Genomic DNA, 19485 nt, shown 5'->3' with positions numbered 1-19485 from the left:
GCGTCCAGACAGGCTCATCCCACCACGTGTAGACAAATACAAAGGCTATATCCAAGCACAGGCTGAGGAATTGGAACCTAGTTTTCCACATGGAATTTTCTAGTAAATTGAATGACATGCAGAGTTTCTTCACGGTTCTCTTTTACTTCCTTATTTATTAAAAATTGAATCTTATTCTTTCAATGAATCCGTCGTCCAGAGTTTTGGGGCGCAAGCACTACAAATTGTTAGGAAATGTCTGTGAAAAGGCATAGTTTAAAAATAAGTGGTGTGCATGAATCTTTTGAGGAGAGAACTGTAATTTCTCTTCTGGTCAGCAGCTGCTTTAATTTTTGATCCATGGAAAGCTTTAAATGGTGCAACCCCCTGAGTTGTCTCTGTGATGTGATCCATAGGGTTTCTCCAAAGACACTGGTAACATTCTGCACTAATGACATGCTTCTTGGCACGCTGATGGCAGGAGACAGCGCCCTCTCCACTGTGACCCATGTTATTGTGGTGAGCATCCTGTGGTCTTTCATGTGGGGTGGAGCAATATGTATTGCTTTGGAAAATGAGGTCCTCATTTATTTTATTTAAATTTGCTGAGCACTTTAGGTGTTTTTGTTTGGTAGAATCTGAATCAACTTTAAAGACTTTCTGAGTCCTCAGAGTAGAATGCATGTCTTGTGCAGTTTGGTGTTTTTCTGTGTGTTTGTGTTTTTCCTGTAAAAATGTCTTATTTTCATGCCAATGATTAAGTGTGGAATCAGGAGGAGTGGAGAAGGACAGAAGTGTAAATTTTTCTGAACTTCCATGGTAAGGAGAAAATTCTTAGGGAGGCTTACATTGATGTGGTTCAATGTGATTGTGTCAGAATTTCTCTTACCATTTGTTTTAGCAATACAGGTTTTCAGTCCATTTGTTTGCCCAGAGTTTTCAAGATAATGTGGAGTCTAATTGCTAGCAAATTATTCAGATTGTTCATTTGTGATTATGTCAATATTCCTATTGTGGAATTGAATAAGGGGAACTGGAATGTTTTTGGCAAGATTTAAGTACTGAAGATTAAAAGGTAAGTTTAGGTGCCTGCCTGTTTATCAAAGTTGAAAAAGCATGAGAATGATTTATACATTCTTGATGTCAGCCTACAAACTTTGTATTTTGAGTCCTTGTTTCCTTCATTCATAATATAGATCAAAACAGAAGAATGAAAAAGATGAATAATCAGTTTCGTGCCTTAACTTACAGGCTTTGTGTGTGACTTGTCTAACCAATTTGTCTGTTTTTCTGATTATGTGGTGTCATACATTTCTTTAAATGCTTATCAATGGCGAAGTGAGAATTTATAAAAATAAGATTTGTAGTTTGTGGTGTTTTCTTGAAATTTGGCCTCAAATACACAATCAGAGAGGTTTCAGATATTCACTTTAGCCTCTAAAGTTAAAGTGTTTATGGCTTCAGCATTGCAACGCACTCAGCGCTGATAAAAACTTTTTGAGGTGTTTTAGTTTCTTTATGGATAGTTTTTTAAAAAAACCCTATTAGTTAAACTAGACTCACACATTTTAAGGCCTCTGTAATGTGCCACCAAAACATGTATTTTTTTTTTTAGAGAAGTTTGTTTTTGTCAGAAGTTGTGATCCTGAATCTGTGATGGTTTTTCATCTTTTTTCCCCCTTCTGTTACAGGATGAAGTACATGAGAGGGACAGGTTCAGCGACTTCTTGCTAATAAAACTGAGAGATGTGCTGAAAAACCAGAATAATTTAAAACTAATTCTCTCTAGTGCTGCTCTAGACGCAAATCTCTTTATTAGGTATTTTGGAAGCTGCCCAGTAATACATAGTAAGTCTTGATCTTAAGTGTGAGTATACCTGCCCTGAGACTCACAGATCTTACTAAACTGTAGCAAATTATTCTGAGTAAAGGCATGATTAATACACTGAGAATTACAGGAATCCTTGTTCTTTCTGTATGCAGGTTTCTTGTTTCTTGACTATTTGCACCTCATTCAGAGTGAAGTGTTTTAGTCACTGGGAGTTCTGTAAATGCAGATACATCCTGCCCCCCTCCACTCTTAATTGAAGAAGTAGGAAGAGGTTATTGAAGTTCTGTCTTCATGCTGATACAGGACTTAGGAGCTACATGAGTGTGATATGTATCAATGCATTCCAGTAGGATCTTACTCTTCAGGCTTTGTGAAGGTTGTTACTGGTTACTGGATAAAACACAGAAAACTGTACCAGTTCAGTTCAGAAATACAGGCTTAGACAGATTGGGTTTCACATGAAAAAAGGATCACATGATTCTCTGATTTAAAGAAAATTAGTAGTTGTTCATCTAGGTAAATATTCAGAAAAGACATCCAGTTTCGCTTATTTTGTGTTCAGACTCCGTTACCTGCAGTTAGACTACATTCAAATGCAAAGAAAAGTTACCATTTTTTTTCTGGTTCAATTTCATTTGACTGATCTTTAGTAAAGGCAAAATGTAAATGTGTGGGAGATGGGGGGGTTTTGTGGGTTTGCAGTTTTTGCCCCACCCTCCTGGCTTGCAGGTTTTCTGCATGGGTGACCTCCTCTGGCACCTTGCAATCCTCTTACTTTTTCAACAGTAATGTCCAACTTTAATGTGTTTTGAAAAGTAGCTTTTAAGAGAAATGCTTTATTTGACAATCAGGTAGACTCTCTGCATGCCAGCCTTTTTAAAAAAAATCTCAACGGTTTTAGGAAATGGGCTTGCTTACTGGTTTATTTTAGCAAATGTTTGTGAGGAGGAAACCTTTTTTTCCTTTCTTTTTTGCAGATGGAAGTGTTTAGTTCTCCGTTTTGAATTTCTGTCCAGTTGAATAAGGTTTGCAGCTTGTTGGAGACAGGAATCTGGAAATTACACGTGATTTCATGTTCTCTGAATTTTTTTTGCAAGGGAGTGCCTCAGTTGTGATTGTTGTATGACTTTCCAGTTTATTCTCTTTGCAGCTTCCTGTTCTTTCAGATCGGTCAATTTGTGTTGGAAAATCTGATGGCAATCTTTCCCAATCTCTCCAGTTTACCACAGTGTTTGTGCTGGTTATGTAACAGGCCAATAACAATTCAAAAGATGTTCTTTTCCCTTTTTCTTTTTTTTTTTTTTTTTTTTTTTGTTTAATTTAAGAATTAAAAGAAGCGGCTTTGTCTGTTAATGTAATATACAAGGTTTGAGTCTCCTTCAGCAATATGGCTGACAAAATCCTGACCACAGAAACCACATTTTGTAGCTGTGGATCGCTGTAGTACACAGAGTTTGTGATCAGTGTTGGAAGGCTTCCTCTGTGACAGCTTCTAAAAGTATGTGAATTGTGGATTGTTCTTTCTGAAGGAAAATCCTGAGTGTTCCTGAGTCAGGTTAAGGAAAAAGAAATCAAAGTGTAGAGATTTTAATCTTCATGCAAAAAGCATCCTGTAATGTCCACAGATAAGGTCTGGAAAATAGTCATGTTGAAAAAGAAATCGGGATAAATTATCAGAAGGTAAAGGCCACTGGGATGTCTCATCTGTCAAGAAGTATTCAGTAAAGAAAGCTCAGCTTTGCTGAATTAGTTGAGGATATGGAGATAAGGCTGCCTTCTTACATGCTTCTCAGGAAAAGAAAGTAGTTCAGTATAAAGATGTACTGTCTCTGTGTGGAACCTTGCAAAAAGCTGTATTAATTGCTTATTAATTAATTCCATTTTTAATCCAGATGGCAGACTTACATGGCAGGTTCTTGTTTGTAACCCTAAACAAACATGGCTGTTTTCTTTTCCTCATTTAAAAAAAAATGTAGTTAATAACTGTCAATCTTATGAACATCTCCTGCTATAACACTTCATAAAATTGAAGAGGTTGAGGAGAAACAAGGTGGCATTTGACTTTGGAAATATTTTGTTTTGTACAGTTTTGAGAAAAATAAACTCCAGTAAAGGTAGTTTTTAAAAAGAATTAATTCTGTAAGTGAAGCTAGTGAATATAGAATCTTTTATGGATTTTTTCTATTTTAGTCCAAGGGAGACCTTTTCAAGTTAAAGAGATGTTTCTGGAGGACATTTTACGAAGCACTGGGTATGCAAACAAAGAGATGGTGAAGTACAAAGAAAAGAAGCAGCAAGGTCAGTGGATTTGTTAATTGTAAGGGTTGGCAATGAGAATCATTGATTGAACAAACAGTTAACAGGATTATTTTCTATTAAAATTCCAGAGTCAGGAGATTAAATGAGATGTGATTAGATGACAGCAAGTGTCTTTAAGCTCTCAATATTTACATTTTTGAAATAGTTTATGCAATTAAAGAAAAAAAATCACTTTGATTCAGTGGTTGCATTCTTTTTTCACTCAGTTGATAAATGTCATCTTTTTTCTAATTGTTATGCTGTAGAATTATATATAACTGGGGGCTCTGCCCACATGAATACTAAAGAAGCATAGGATGCTCTGTACCTTTGGGTGCAAATTCAAGTGCAGCTATTAAAGCAGGCATGATTTTGTACATCTTGCACTAAATTCCCTTCAGTAACATTTTTCACTGCTTTCTTCAGGCATGGATGTATTTTTTTAAGTGTTAACACTCTTGAGCTAAACATCATTGGGTTTAAGTTGATTAAGTAGATACTGCTTCAGAAGTTTTCTTGGCAACTGAAAGTAATGATCCCAGTGATTATTTAAAGAAAAATTAAAAAAAAAATGTAAACCCCAAAGTTATAACATACAGTCCTAACTGGATATTGATCACAGTGCTCACCTCTGATCACTGGAGTCAGAAAAGTTCAGTTAGGACCCTGGTGTTTTCTAAGGTTTCTTCCACTTGTGTAGAAAAGTAAGTTGTTACATGCAGGGACTGTATCACTCGTCTTCAGAATTCCATTTGTGGAAAAAGATCTGGTCTGAGATTGTGTGGAAGGTGATTACTTAAGGAAGATACTTTGAATGCAGTACTTTGGAATAACAGAGGTTTTGGGGGGTTAAACACCAAAGTGTTGGGTTTTACCTTGTTTTTATAGCCCTTGTTTGCAGTGGTGCCCTTTGGGTACCCTTAAATATGTCATTTATGTTGGACTGGTAGTAGCATTCTGGACTAAATAAAAGAGGTTGAATAGGTAAAACTTGGTAAAACCTGCTGTAACTAACTTTTTTAGTAGAAAACAATGGATAATAAATATGACACTAAAACTTTCTTGGGGAATACTTTGCATTCTAGAAGAGAAACAGAAGAACACTCTTGCTGAGTGGTGTTCAGCTCAAGATAACACTAACAAAGGGACATCTCGGAGACAAAAATCAGTTCCAAGGACAAATGAGGAGTACAAATGGTTGGATGATGGTGGTGACACAGTATTTAATCAACTGGTAAGTTTTTTCTTTTGTCAGAAGAGATGTTTATATTTGTGTTGTATTCTAGCCATTTAAAATCTGTTTTCTACAGTTGTGTTGAGTCTCTCAGGACAGTAACGTATTTTAAAGATTACTTGATTAGGATGAACTGCTCTAGCTGAAGTGTGCTCTTCAGACAGGGTGGTTGTGCACAGCTTTTCCTCAGATCAAATGGCTCGACTGCCATTGTGTTCGTACTTGCATATGATAAAATCAATGCATTAACTGATACCTGAGTTAGGTATATCTACACTGATATATTTGGGTTTCTGTTGCTGCTGGGAAAAATAACCATTCCAATTCTTTGTGGGTAATGTATGAGAATAAAGACAACTCTTGGAAGAGATTAAACTTTCAATATTGTTTTTTATCTTCAGACTGAAAAAGATGTGAATTGCCTTGAACCGTGGATAGTAAAAGAAATGGATTCCTGTCTTTCTGACATCTGGTTGCATAAAGATATTGATTTGTTTGCTCAGCTGTTAAATCTTATTTTAACTGAAAATGTCAGTGGTAAGTTTCATGTGTTATTACATAAAAAAAAGCAACCTCAAATTTTCTTAGATTTTTATGGCTACTTTTATCTCCAGTTTCAAATGGTGTTACCTTTGCATTCTGATGCCGACTGAAAAAATGATAGGGCTAGCAGAAATAATGGGTTGTTTAGTTAGTTGCTGTTTTGAAGTATTGACAGAAGTGTTTCTAAAACAGTGTAGAATTCATATGAACTAACTTCAGAGATAAAGTGAGGAAACAAATTCTCTTTGGGCTGGAATTTGAAAGCAATATTTGTACTATATTTAGATGAAAAAATAACATTTCTCTTGGGTTTGCTGGATTTTTTTTCTTTTACTTTTCAGTTGATTATAGGCACAGTGAAACTGGTGCGACTGCTCTGATGATTTCTTCAGGGAGAGGCTTTTTGAGTCAAGTAGAACAGTTGATCAGCATGGGAGCAAGTATCCACTGCAAATCATCTAATGGCTGGTAAAAACAGAGAAACCAAAAGATAGATTTATGTGTCAGTGTAGGAGAGAGAAAGAAAATTGTTTAACATCTAAATTAATTTGCTAACTTATCACACTGCTGTAAGAACTATAGATTTTGACAGCCTCAACAATTTCTAACTCCTGATAATCACATTGTTTTCTGTAAATTCTAAATTGAATTCTTAATTACATGGTCTTGATTATGAGCTATAAACTTTGTTTCAGTAGGTCTTATTTAAGATACTGGTTAGCAGAACAACTGTAATCTACTGAATTGGACCACAATATTTGGCAATTCCTATTTTCATGGAGTTACCCATATCAGAAGATCTTTCTGTTATGTTTCTAAATATATCGTAGCATGTAAAAATATTTGTGAATCTGTAGAAACTCAGGTTTTGTGGTCATGGATTATGTCTTCATATAAACAGGGAAGTACAGTAAATAATTGTTGTATGGAATGATAAGAATTAGGATTCCAGGGGTCTGATATTTGGTACTAATATTTGAAAAAACTTGGGAAGGAATGCAGTTTAAAGATAAAACAGTGAACTGCATCGTGAGGAGGACAGCGTCTGAAAGACATGAAATAGCCAAATGTTATGCCTGGGGTGTGACCTTTTGAGATGACTTCAAGGATACTGCAAACAGGCAGGTCTGATCTCTGCACCTTGTTGTGGACTTTTTAAAGGAATGGCACTTTCTTCCTCCTCACTTCCTTGTGCATGTTTGCTCCTGTGTAAAACGGACATTCTTTTGTGGTAAAGAACTGTAGTCACCTAAAAGTCAGATAGCTGTTAACACCTATTCATGCACTTTCAAATGGGAAGTTGCAGATCCAGCAATAACAGTACGGATGTCAGTACAGAAATGGGTACAAAAGTCTGGTGTCAAGTGCCTCTCCTGATGCGCTCTTCATATTCATCTTTTGAAGTGAAAAGTCTAATAAAAATACTTGTGCAACTATTTCAGGATGGCTGTGGACTGGGCTAGGCACTTTAGACAGACGGAGGTTGTTCATCTGTTGGAATCCTACAGGTCAGTTGTAACTGTTTTGCAGAATGAGTTGTATATGATATACAAAGAGTTGTGATGGGAAATTTGAGGTTTGTGTTCTTTTAATCAGAACAGGTTTTAGCTTTTCATGGTCTAAAATCTGGACTTAATGGCAAGACTTCTTTTTAAGAATAGGAATATTTCAAAAAATAAACAGCAAAAAAGTTTGTACTCAGTATCATATTGTTTATGTTTGCACAACTTGCTAATTCTATACTTTTCACATGCTTACTTTGGAAACAAATCTGTCATGTGTTTTTATTTATCCTTTTTATATGCAATAGGCATATTAAAGAAAATTTACAGAAGTAATGTGCACACTAGGCCATTCAAGAATGATTTTCTGATTAACTTACAGTTATCGTACTTGAGGTAGTGTTTTGTAAAGCTTATCTCTACTATAATTTCTCTTAGTGTAGTTTCTGCTAGTGGGAAATTTTTGGAGAACACGTATCTCTTAAGTATTTTTACTTGAACAGATAAACGAGAAGTATCTTTATACTTTCCTTTGCTTATGGTTGTGTTTCAATGAAGTTGAAGAAAACTAAAGTTAACACTAATAAATAAAGTGGCATCCTTCACTGGGTTAACATTGAAATCAGTAAACAGTAATAGTATGGTGATTCCCTTCTGCTACACTTAAACATCAGAATTCAAGACCAATAGTCATATTGGTCTTGAACTAACTTTGAGTGGATGGCTCAATGCAAACCCGAAGGGGCAGCCTTGATTCTGGTGTATTTCCCTGTTACAGCGCTTCATTCGGATTTGGAAACATGGATGAAAGTTCCCTGGTCCAAAAAAGTGCTAGTGACCTTAGTGCAGAGGACAGAGAGCTACTGACAGCTTATCATCACAGTTTTGATGATGAAAAAGTGGATCTGGATCTGATAATGCACTTACTTCACAGCATCTGTCATAGTTCTGATGCAGGTAGGTAAATACCTAACCAGTGGTTGTGGATTTGGCTTCTGATGAATCGTGCTCTTTTTTCAGCAATCCACAAACGTTAAAACCTTCTGAGTGCTATTCGACATGTATTTGAATTTTCTGTTTAACTTTGCAAACCCACTTCCTTTTTTAGGAGCAATTTTAATATTTCTTCCTGGGTATGATGAGATAGTGAGCCTGAGAGACCGCATTGTTTTGGATGATAAGAGATTCACTGATAATGCTCACAGGTAAAACCTTTAGTTACTGTGGCTTTTCATTGCTTCTTTTAAGGATCCTTAAAATGTTCCTTTTGTCTTGCGTTAGGTACCAAGTTTTCGTGCTTCATTCAAGTATGCAGACTTTGTACCAGAAGAAAGTGCTTGAAAGTCCACCTTTTGGCATTCGCAAAATTGCAAGTATTAGAGGACTTTTTCCAATGCCACAATGACCTATTTTGCCATTGCTTTTACAGTTATTATAGTTTTGGTGGTTTTGGTTTTTTTGTTTGCAGATTCTTTCTACTAATATTGCAGAAACCAGCATAACAGTCAGTGATGTGGTGTTTGTCATTGACTCAGGCAAGGTGAAAGAGGTAGGACTGCCATAAATTTTCCTAGTGTGATTCTAAAACACACAGTGCATAAATTTTGGAGAACTTTTTTTTTATTTTTTATGACTTTACAGTAAAGTGAAAAAAAGCTTTTACTAGCTGAGAGCTAGTGCCTGTCAAGCAACAGTCCTTGCTGAAAAGTTTCAACATGCATTTGTTTTAAGACAAATACTGTAAGCTATCTGTCTAAAAAACCTTGAAAATCTTGAATTTCAAAAATTGTGGAGCATTAAGATACTAGAAAGGAGATACCCTCATTAATTCACTCGAAATTGAGAAGGTACCTTTGTGTCAGAAGCTGCTGTATATATTACTATTTCATACTTTTTAGAAAACTTCTGTTGGTAATCTAAATAACTAGTAACTTGTATTTCATGTACCCTATTGAGTTTTCAGTTTGCATTCCTTTCTTTGTTTTTCTAGAAGTCTTTTGATGCACTGAGTCGTGTTACAATGGTAAAAATGGGGTGGATTTCAAAAGCCAGTGCTATCCAGAGAAAAGGCAGGTAATAAATGCCTCATAGCGGTTTCCATTTTGCAGATATCCACAGTCCTTTATGTTTAGAATAAAGCACACAACATAGTAGCTGTTTCTGGCCTAGTCCAGTGTTGTGTTGCATAGTGGCCAACACTCGTTCTCTGCAGGTGAGTAGGCGTCAGCATGTATTTCCTTGGAATAATCTCCCACGTTGTAGAAAAGTGACGCTCAGGCATTTCCCAAAGGTCTGGGTTGTTTTCCCCCCATTAATTTGTTCTCCTTCCTCTTTCTCCCATGTAGCACCAGCAGTCACAATGTCCAGTGGGGTGTTTTCACATCATGTCTGTGGGCAGCGGACTGCCTATTTCACTTTCTCCAAGCTATCCATGACTTAACAGGCCATGATTATATTCTTCCCAGCACTGTGGGTGAGGGCTCAGAAGTTTATGTAGCAACAAATGCCTGTTTAATCAATCATATTGGCATTAAGCTGCACGTATGCACATAGATGTATATGACTGAGAGAATTTGCTGTCTCTCATTCACTCACAAGTTACTTCGTCTTTATTCTACCTTTTACTCCAAGCATCACTTCTGTTTAGGGGATGTGAGGGGAAACAATAAAGTTTGCAACTGGTTCCTTACAACAAAGGATGATTGAGATTTGAACTGGTCTTAGGTTAGCAAAAAACCCACAGCACTTTACATCAGATAAGCCTTGTTTTTCTTTCCTCCAGATTTCTCAGTGTTGGCTTAAAATTACAGTAAAAAATTGCCACACTCTCAAAAATAATTCATGATTAGAAAACTCTCACTTTGCGTGTGACTTAACAACGCTTTCTTCATAGTACTGCCTCTTCTTTTCCATTCTGAGTTTCTGTGTCTTTGTTGGCTTTTGGTTTTGTTTTTAGAAAGAAATCCTCATTTTCACAACCTTCCATATTTTATTTTCAAGGGCTGGGCGCTGTCAGCCTGGAGTCTGCTTTCGTCTCTTCAGCAGGCTCCGATTTCAGAATATGTTGGAATTTCAATCTCCAGAACTTCTAAGGATGCCGCTTCAGGTGCATGTTCAGTTAGAAACTATAACTTTAAAAAATACAATGTCCTCAAACCATACTATTAATTGCAGCAAATCATGTGTTTGGCGGCTGCTTCCAAATCTTGGTAATCTTTTTTTGTTCTGCCTTTTACCTTGCAGGAGATCTGTTTGTACACAAAACTTCTGGCTCCAGTTAATTGTCCAATTGTAGACTTTCTTATGAAAGCTCCTGATCCTCCGCCTGCTGTAACTGTGAGAAATGCTGTGCATATGCTTAAGGTCAGAAAAGGAATAGGTTTAGATTGTAATTGTGTTTGATCCCAAATTTGTGGTGTAGCAGTTTACTGACTTCAGTTTGTACTGAAGCTGTTTTTAATTACTTAAGGATGTTTTGAAGTTTTGGTTATTGTCTGTTTTCATTTTGTGTGTAGGGATGTGTTTTTCCATGTCAAGGGAAGAGAGTGCTTCAAAGTCTTGTCTCAGTTAATAGTTTGACTTGCTTCTGTAGTGTTTGGAAACAAGTCTAGTTAATGTCCATTATTCACATCCTTTCTGCTTTCACTGTCAATTGATTTTGTCCACTGTACCCATCCCCCTCTCCTTTATTTGTTTGTTTGTTTGTTTATGAACAGACCATAGATGCCATGGACCCTTGGGAAGATCTCACTGAGCTTGGTTATCACCTCACTGAATTACCTGTAGAGCCACACCTCGGTAAAATGGTGTTGTATGCTGTAGTTCTGAAGTGCCTGGATCCTGTTCTGACCATTGCCTGTGCTCTTGCCTGCCAAGACCCTTTTGTGCTGCCCACGCTGGCCTCCCAAAAGCGTGCAGCCGTGCTGTGCAGGAAGCGTTTTGCTGCCGGAACGTTCAGTGACCACATGGCCCTGCTCAGGGCTTTCCAGGTAGTCTTTCATTTCAGAGAGTACTAATCACAGCACATTCAAGCAAAATGCAGATGCACCAGTTGGATGTAGAGTGGCGGGCTGTGATTAAGTGCTCAGAGAAGACTTTCTTTTTGCCTAGTGCCTTTCCTGTGTAAGGCATTACTTGGCAGTCTGGCTGGTCCACAGAAGAGGGAACCGTTTTTGTAGTATGTTTTGTTTCAAACATTATAAAATTTTGAATGTTCCAACAATGTGCATCTTTGCATCCTACTACACTGAACTTTGAATCATGATCTTAATGTAATGATCTTTATTTATTGTTTTAACTTGACATAATCATCACTGTAGTGAACACATAAAGAGAATCTAATTGTTGAACAAAAAAAATAATCTGGTTTGATACATTAACTTTTAGAGTGGGTTTTGCATTCATTTTATTGACATAAATGTAATATTTTTTTAAAAATGCAGTTTTTAGTTTAAGTCCTTGAAATTAATAGGCAAATGTAAAAACATCTTCAAGCATGGCAGAAGGCACGCAGTGACGGCTGGGAGAGAGCCTTCTGTGAAAAGAACTTCCTATCCCAAGCCACAATGGAAACCATTGCAGGAATGAGAACACAGGTGCTTGGCCAGCTTAGAGCCTCAGGTAGAGAAGTTGGAAACAATTTTAACATTGTTTTAAAGTCAAGCATATAGAAATTGTAACAAAAATCATGTTCACTGGTGTAATTTTCCTTAATTTGAAATACACCTTCACGCACACATTCATGCAGGTGTGCAGATGGTGCAGATGAGGAGTTGTGGCTGATCTAACTGAAAGCACCCTCATCTCCACATGCCACTGAATTTCATGTTCTAATGAATTATTCCCATAGGAAATGTCTTTATATTGTAGAAAATAGTGGTATTCTGTGTTAGTATGAAACCCCTTATCAGGAAGGATTTCAGTGTAATGGTTTCTTCTTGGTGCTGTTAAGGTTGGCAGTGGTGAAAAATGCAACAAAGAAGTCATTTATTTCACCTTTAGTTTCTGACTCCTTTTGAGAACCAAACACAAGCTAACATGGCACTGTTTTGTCTCTTTCATTTGTCAGGTTTTGTGAGAGCCAGAGGAGGAGCTGATATTAGAGATGTTAATACTAACTCTGAGAACTGGGCTGTAATTAAAGGTGCCTTAGTGGCCGGGATGTATCCCAATCTTGTGCATGTAGACAGAGACAGCCTGGTGCTGACGGAATCAAAGGAGAAGAAAGTGCGATTTCATCCTACCTCTGTTCTTGGTCAGTCTCAGTATAAAAAGGTAAAGACACTTTGAATTCATAGTTCAAAAAAAAGGGCACTAAAATCTGTCACGTGTTTTAGAAATGTCTTTTCCTATTTGTCAGTACTTTAAAAGCAGTATAGGCATTTAACACTACAGCTTTAGAAAATACTGTTCTACCCAGCTGATAGAATTGGAGTTGATTCATTTTTCCATCGTTTCAATTAGTCCTTTCTCTAGATGGAACAAGGCAAAATGACAAAAAAACTGCCCTGCTATAAAATTGTTTGAAAGATATAATGATCCCTATTCTTAAAAGCAAGTTTTTCTCTGAAACTTTTTTTTAACATTTCTTTTTAAAGCAAAATGTTTTGTTTTATCATGGTAGGATAATTTATGAATCTGGTTGAATTCTCTCACGCTTTTTTATGTGCATGTATATTTTTATATGTATATAATTGTACGTGTATTTAGTTCTCAAAATACAGAATCATAGAATGGTTTGGGTTGTAAGGGACCTTAAAGCTTATCTCCTTCCAACCCCTGCCATGGGCAGGGACACCTTCCACTAGTCCAGGTTGCTCAGAGCCCCACCCAGCCTGGCCTTGAGCACTGCCAGGTTGAGGCATCCACAGTGTCTCCGGATAAAATGAGAAATACGTTCAAATTTACATTAATTACAGGTAGAGGGTTTAATAGCCTGGTTTTACCTGCTCTTGCACAGATTGCCCCAGCAAATGGACAAGCTGCAGCCATCCAGGCTCTCCCTACAGACTGGCTTATATATGATGAAATGACGAGAGCTCACAAGACAGCAAACATCAGGTGCTGCTCTGTTGTGACACCTGTCACGGTGGCCCTCTTCTGTGGACCAGCCAGACTGCCAAGTAATGCCTTGCAGGCATCTTCATCCTTTCGAGGTACACTGGAGTCTGGATTTGGGATGTTTCCGTTGCTATACATCAGCGTGTGACATGGAAAACTTATTTTTCAGTAATATTTAATACATGTATTGGCTGATTCTGAAAATAGCGCTGTTATAATTCCTGCAGCTATTCAGGAAGAGTTTGTTGGTTCTGTAATAAATCTCTCCATTTTGGGATTCCTTACATACTCAAGTCCATAAATTACACAGTTGTAGGGTCTCAGAAACTGCAGTATAGTTTGTAAGGAAAGAATACAGCCACAATGTCTAATGAGAACTGTAGTACTGGCACTGAGAAGTGTAGTATGCATGTTCTTTTTCTACAGACTACTTTACTTGATACATTGAACCAGATTATTCAAACAGAATAATTTAGAAACAATCAATATGGCAAACAAGTCATGTTGCTTCTAGCTAACACATACATTTTCAAGACATGTTCTACTGATCATTTTTAATTTCAGTTAACTGTACTATTAACTGTGAGTAATAGAGAATATATAGAAATGTCCTTCTTTTTTCTGATTTAAATTGAGTCCTCTTGGAATGGAAGCAAAAATAACTGCTTCTAGTTCTCATAGTTTGAATCAAACTAAAAGTCCAACTTATTTCTAGAGCTTTTCTGTCTTGCTTTTAAACTGTGAACCTTAGAGTAGTGCTCATGCTGATTGAATTGCACTTAAGAAAAATAGAGAATCCTAATTAATAGCTATATGTGTAGATTTTTTTTTTCTTACTAGGTCTTTAGATCTGCTGTTTTACCAGGAAATAGAGGCATGTGTGATTTTGCAAACAGCTTTAGGCAAAAGTTGTGTAGTGGCCTGTGGATACTGGTGGAGGTACATGAGTTGGGTCACATCATATCAATACAGGTTTTTACACAGTAGGACCTTCAGCAGGTCTGGCTTGATTGCTGCTATCTGGAGCAAAGACTTTGCAGTGTATTTGCAGAAAAGAAGAGGTAGTTTTACAAATGTTTACATTTAAAGTCAATTTTAGAAGGAAAAACATTATTGCTGGTAATACCGTAGTATGCGGGTTTTTGTGTAGAAATAATAGTAGAAAAAATATGGAAATGCTAATGCACCTTTTGTCTTTAATTCAGGGGGAGGGGTATCTAATGATAGCAGCGACAGTGAGATGGAGGACAAGACATCTGCTGATCTGGCACTGCTGAAGCTGGATGAATGGCTCCATCTCAGACTGGACCCTGAAGTAAGTAAGAAATTACTCCTGGGTTTGCTTCATGTAGAGGAATTGAAAAAAAGATGTGAAAAGGTTTTTGTAACATTTGAGTAGCCAAGAATTCTCTCCAAGAATGTCATGGTCTATTTCGGTCTCTCGAACTAGGTACTCTGTGATTTAACCTTTACTTCACAAGCTCATCAATAATTAAACGGCTTCAATCCCCTTTGGCACAGAGTTGTCTGTCGCCTGAATCCGTGTATTCAACATCCAAGTTGCAGTGTTTCATCACCTATCACCCGTACCTTTCTATTCTTTTACTTGTCAGCAAAAAGAAAGAGAATAATTAGTCACCTAAGTCAACATTGAGAGTGCTCATCCCTCTTCCTCCCTATTGATGTGGGTGTCCTGTCTCTCACAAAAGGGACCAGGAAAGCCTCAGCAATCCAGATGCTGTTGGGTCTGTTTCAAAAACTTTCTGGGCAATATGATGTTTTATATCTGAGCTTGGCAGTTTTGTCCCTTTCCACACGTCAGCAGATTCTGAAGAGACTGGCAGACAAAAGATAATGGCTGCAAGGGACAGCAAGCTGCAGGTGACAGTGACTGCATAAGGGCCCTTCTGCTCCTTCTGGCCTCCTGTCCTGCCTGCATGGTGCTCCATCAGGCCATAGCACGAGCTGGGATAGCCAAAATCTGAACAGGAGCTGAGAGGACAGTCACATTGGCATATTGTGTTCTTCTTTCTTTGAGAGGATAACCAAAATCAGATCAAAAAAGGAGCACTTGAAGCTGAAGTTGCTGAAAGAAAGTTGCTGTCAGATTTTGGAAGGATACATTTCAAAACCTCTTTGAAATAGAAGTCTTTATGTCATTGGGGAGCTGTGGCTGTGGTAGGAGGCAGTTTATGGGTCATGAAACACACAACTTTACCAACTCTAATAATAATACTCTCTCTCCTAGACATGTCCAGAAGAGTGATTTTTTAAAATTTATTGTAATGGAAGCATTTCTGGTAGCAGAATTAGACAATAGTCTTCTGAATTTAGTCATCACATTTGACCAGGTGTCTATGTAAGAAAAAATATCACTTAGAGCTCTTTTCCATCAACTATGACTGAAGAGTGCATGAGTAGAGACTGATTTGAGAGGAAGGGCATAAAGCATGAAAGGATTGGGTTTTCTTGAAAGATAAGAAGGAAAACAAAAAACTCTGTGGAATTACAATACAAAGCTAAGTTTATTACAGAGCTAAATGAAATGTTTCCAAAATTACCTTGCACCCAAGGAAAAGAAAGCAAATTAACATCTTAATTTAAATATGGATTATTCCCCTTCCCCAAGACCTTAGTCTTGCCTTTAATTGTGGACCCTGTTTATATTAGAATGCCAGGTGCTGCCTGATATGGAAAAGACAGGGTTCTCTTACCTGTGTGATCTAATTTTCATCAGTATTGAACAGAATTGGAATTTATTGCAGGCTGCTGGTATGCTGCTGCAACTCAGGCAGAAGTGGCACAGCTTGTTTCTGCGTCGTATGCGAGCTCCTTCTAAGCTGTGGTCTGAGGTTGATGAAACAACTGTAAGAGCAATTACAGCTGTTCTGAGTGCTGAAGAACAGTCTGCAGGTCTACAGCAGCCTTCAGGAATTGGCCAGAGACCAAGGCCTGTGACTTGTGAAGAACTTCCTTTGGCATCTACATGCATGTCAACCAACAGCAGAAACAGCTCAACAGAAACAGAATTGTCTGACTTCTCTCATGCTGAAAAGTAAGATGCTGAGGTCTTCTGCTCACTGTAGGTTGCAGTTTATGTATACAAGTATCACTTAAGTTTCTGCTAGTAATAGGAGGTGGAAACAGCGGAAGTACAGTTGGAAGGTGTTATACTGTTGTATGCTGCATTGTGGTCCCAAAGAGAAGTATTTCATACCTGGGGCTGCTGTTGGAGAGAGCAGTCAGGAATATTGTCCATGAATTGTGATGTTTGAGAAGTAGCAGAAGAAGTTGAACAGTAGCATTAAAAAGCAATGAATGGTCAGTATGAGTTTTTAGTTAGGCTTTAATAGATTTTGTAGTTGCTGTAATACATGTGGTCATGCAGTAGGTTGGCAGGTCGATGTACGTTGTTCAGTGACTGCTTGTGAAACTCAAAGTATGTCCTTTGTAGGGTTTCAGTGAAATCTACTTCTCCTGCACTCCACCAGCCAAAGAAGTACAAAGAAAAAGACATTTTGCTCTCCAGACAATCCTCAGATGACAGATCAGCTCAGTCCTCAGTGAAGCCTGCAGACAGCGGTAGCTATTCCAACCCCTGTGCTACTCCTTCTTCTCCAGTGTCGGCAAAGGTAGAGTTCTCTAACATATCACCCTGCTCTTCCAAAGTAATAGAATTTCTTGCTGATATCATTCTGCAGTTAGGTATTTTACTGATAAATTAGGAAGCTAACGTAGCTTTTCATTTGTAACACTGCATAATACTTCCTTCTGGAACTTAAAAATCTAGACTAAATATCCTTGTTTCACTAGTTTAATACAGCAAAAATAATTTGTAGACTGCTGAGGTAAAGCTATCCAAAGTAGAAAACATGAGATTTAAAAAAAACCCCAAACTTGTTCTAATAAACATGTATTAGTTTTTTTCAACTAAATGAGTATATTATATACACACTTCTGAAGTTTTTGGATTCTGCCTTTCTCGGCTTCCATAAGAGATTTTCAATATCAATACTGATTCTGTCTTATATACCTTACTGTGACTGATTTTTGTGATGGTTATTTTAACAAAGTACACATTTTTAATGAGATTACTGTGACAGTTGTCCCATATACTTGAATAGTAGACTGCAGTAACACTAAGGAGATCATTGAGAGGAAACTTCATGGACTCATTGGAGGATGTAATAATTCCTCTTGAATTTTTCAGCTTTTAAATTAAGACAGCGTAAAAGGAAGAAAACATGTTTCCTGAATATAGAAATGCGAGTAGTATGCTGTAGGCTACACTCTAGGATGCTTAATTTTGGTGTCATCTCAAGGTCTGTCAGACTTTAACCAATTCTAATTAATCACTAGACTTTTTAATCCTATTCTGCTCTACTTGTTTCTTGCCCCTCATGGATGAATTACTGTGGAAGGGGCTAACAGCAGGCCTGTTAGCTAAAGGAGCGAAAAGAAGCTGAGAGCAAGAAGAAGCTGTTAAAGAGCTCTCTCCAAGGCTGCTACCAAGGAGACTGAGAGAAGAGAAGAACTGAAGAAAGATAAGGAGAGCACTGCAGACGGACAAAGTATTTTTAGAAAGTTAACTAAAGTCACTGTTACTGTTCACCAGTGGTGTTATGTTGATTTTTTGTGGCCAATAGTTGGGGTAGAAGAAGTATAAACAATTAGAAAGTTTATAAAAGGTCAGCCATGTTCGATAATAAAGAATTGCCATCTGAGACCGCCTGTGGTCTGTGCTTTGTGTGGCGACCGCCTCGGGATACAGTGTATATACCAGTGACAGCTGGTGCCCACCGCATGGAGCAACAGCCTGAACAGCGTGGTCAGTCTGGAGCCACGCGGGGTCCCAGCTCCCAGCCGTGACCCACTGGGGAGCAGCGGGGGAGGCGGCGCTGGTGCGGCTGAGAGTGGCGTGTGGAAGCCACAGGGAGGTCCAGACTTGATTTTCTCCTATCAGGACACCTGGAAGCAGGGGAGGCACCAACTAGTAATAATGGGAAATAAATCTAAAGAGGAAGAGATTGTTTTGGCTACATGGAAAGCTTTGTTAAGAAATAAGGGAATTAATACTTCAGACTATGCCCTTCGTAGTATATTGCTGTGGGCTAGATCATAGGATTTTGCCACTGATCCTGACACAGCATTTAGTGTTAAAACTTGGAAAAAAGTCAGGGACAGGCTGTGGGAAGTCATCTGAGCGGGAGATAAAACTTGTCCATCTAATTGTTACTTGGAGATCGCTTTTTGAGGCATTAAAGGAATGGAAAACAGCGGGAACAAGCAGAGTACAACGTGGATGAAGATTTGGGGTTGATAAAGGAGTCTGATGGGAGGGATGAGTCAGATGGGGCCTTTGATGGGGAACTTGTTGAATACATCCTTGAAGAAGGAGCAGGTGTCCATGGAAGTTACCAGGCAGGCTACCAAAGCTTCCAGGGAAGTTGCCAGAGCTTCTATGCCAGCTGCCAAAGCTTCCAGGAAAACTGCCAGAGCTTCTGGGCTGGATGCTGAAGCTTTTGGGAAAGCTGCTAAGGCTTCTGGGCAGACTGCCAAAGTACCTCCTTATCAGACTCCTAAGCCTCTTTATCTCACACCTGCGCAGCAGCTTGCAGCGGTCCCCGTATACACTACACCACTGCGCCAGTTGGCTGAAATGTCTTTAGCAGAGAGACAAACCCAGCTGTCTGCCCCCTGCTCCCCTCTGACGCTGTTGAGGCAGGATGGGAATGAATAGACTTTGTTCAGAAGGCTGAGACTATAACTCTGATTTATTTCAAAATACATCGCTCTTTTATACAGAGCTTCGTGCAGACCAACTCTATTGGTCCTGAAGTGAAAACCTCGCACGCTATTGGTATGCAGTGAATGACATACAGTAGTAAAACCCAATTATAAACAATGTGAACTACAAGAGAGATAAAGAACTTATTTACATTCTTTCTCAACACTTTCTCAAGCTTCTACCTGGTTAGAAACTTTATGTTTTCTCTTTGACTGAATCTAAGACCTACACCCCTCCACTCTAGCCCAGC

At 38.2% G+C, this 19485-nt stretch overlaps 1 protein-coding gene across 1 annotated transcript; it reads left to right on the top strand.

Annotated features, from left to right (window-relative positions):
• The first annotated feature begins 250 nt into the window (after nt 1-250).
• On the top strand, nt 251-18171 carry LOC121469057 (3'-5' RNA helicase YTHDC2-like). Its single transcript, XM_072922303.1, has 22 exons — nt 251-498; nt 1671-1827; nt 4001-4108; nt 5194-5342; nt 5744-5879; nt 6227-6353; nt 7328-7393; nt 8166-8344; nt 8496-8592; nt 8669-8756; nt 8856-8936; nt 9378-9460; nt 10388-10493; nt 10631-10750; nt 11104-11371; nt 11876-12007; nt 12456-12661; nt 13347-13542; nt 14653-14762; nt 16213-16502; nt 16902-17079; nt 17869-18171. The coding sequence occupies exons 1-22, from the start codon at nt 340-342 to the stop codon at nt 17911-17913; spliced, it is 3081 nt and encodes a 1026-aa protein (XP_072778404.1). The 5' UTR covers nt 251-339; the 3' UTR covers nt 17914-18171.
• Nucleotides 18172-19485: the final 1314 nt, after the last annotated feature.

The sequence above is a fragment of the Taeniopygia guttata genome, chromosome Z, assembly GCF_048771995.1.
Source record: "Taeniopygia guttata chromosome Z, bTaeGut7.mat, whole genome shotgun sequence".
NCBI classification, from domain to species: Eukaryota; Metazoa; Chordata; class Aves; order Passeriformes; family Estrildidae; genus Taeniopygia; species Taeniopygia guttata.
Note: the sequence above shows the minus strand (reverse complement) of the source record. Positions and strands in the feature narration are given on the sequence as shown.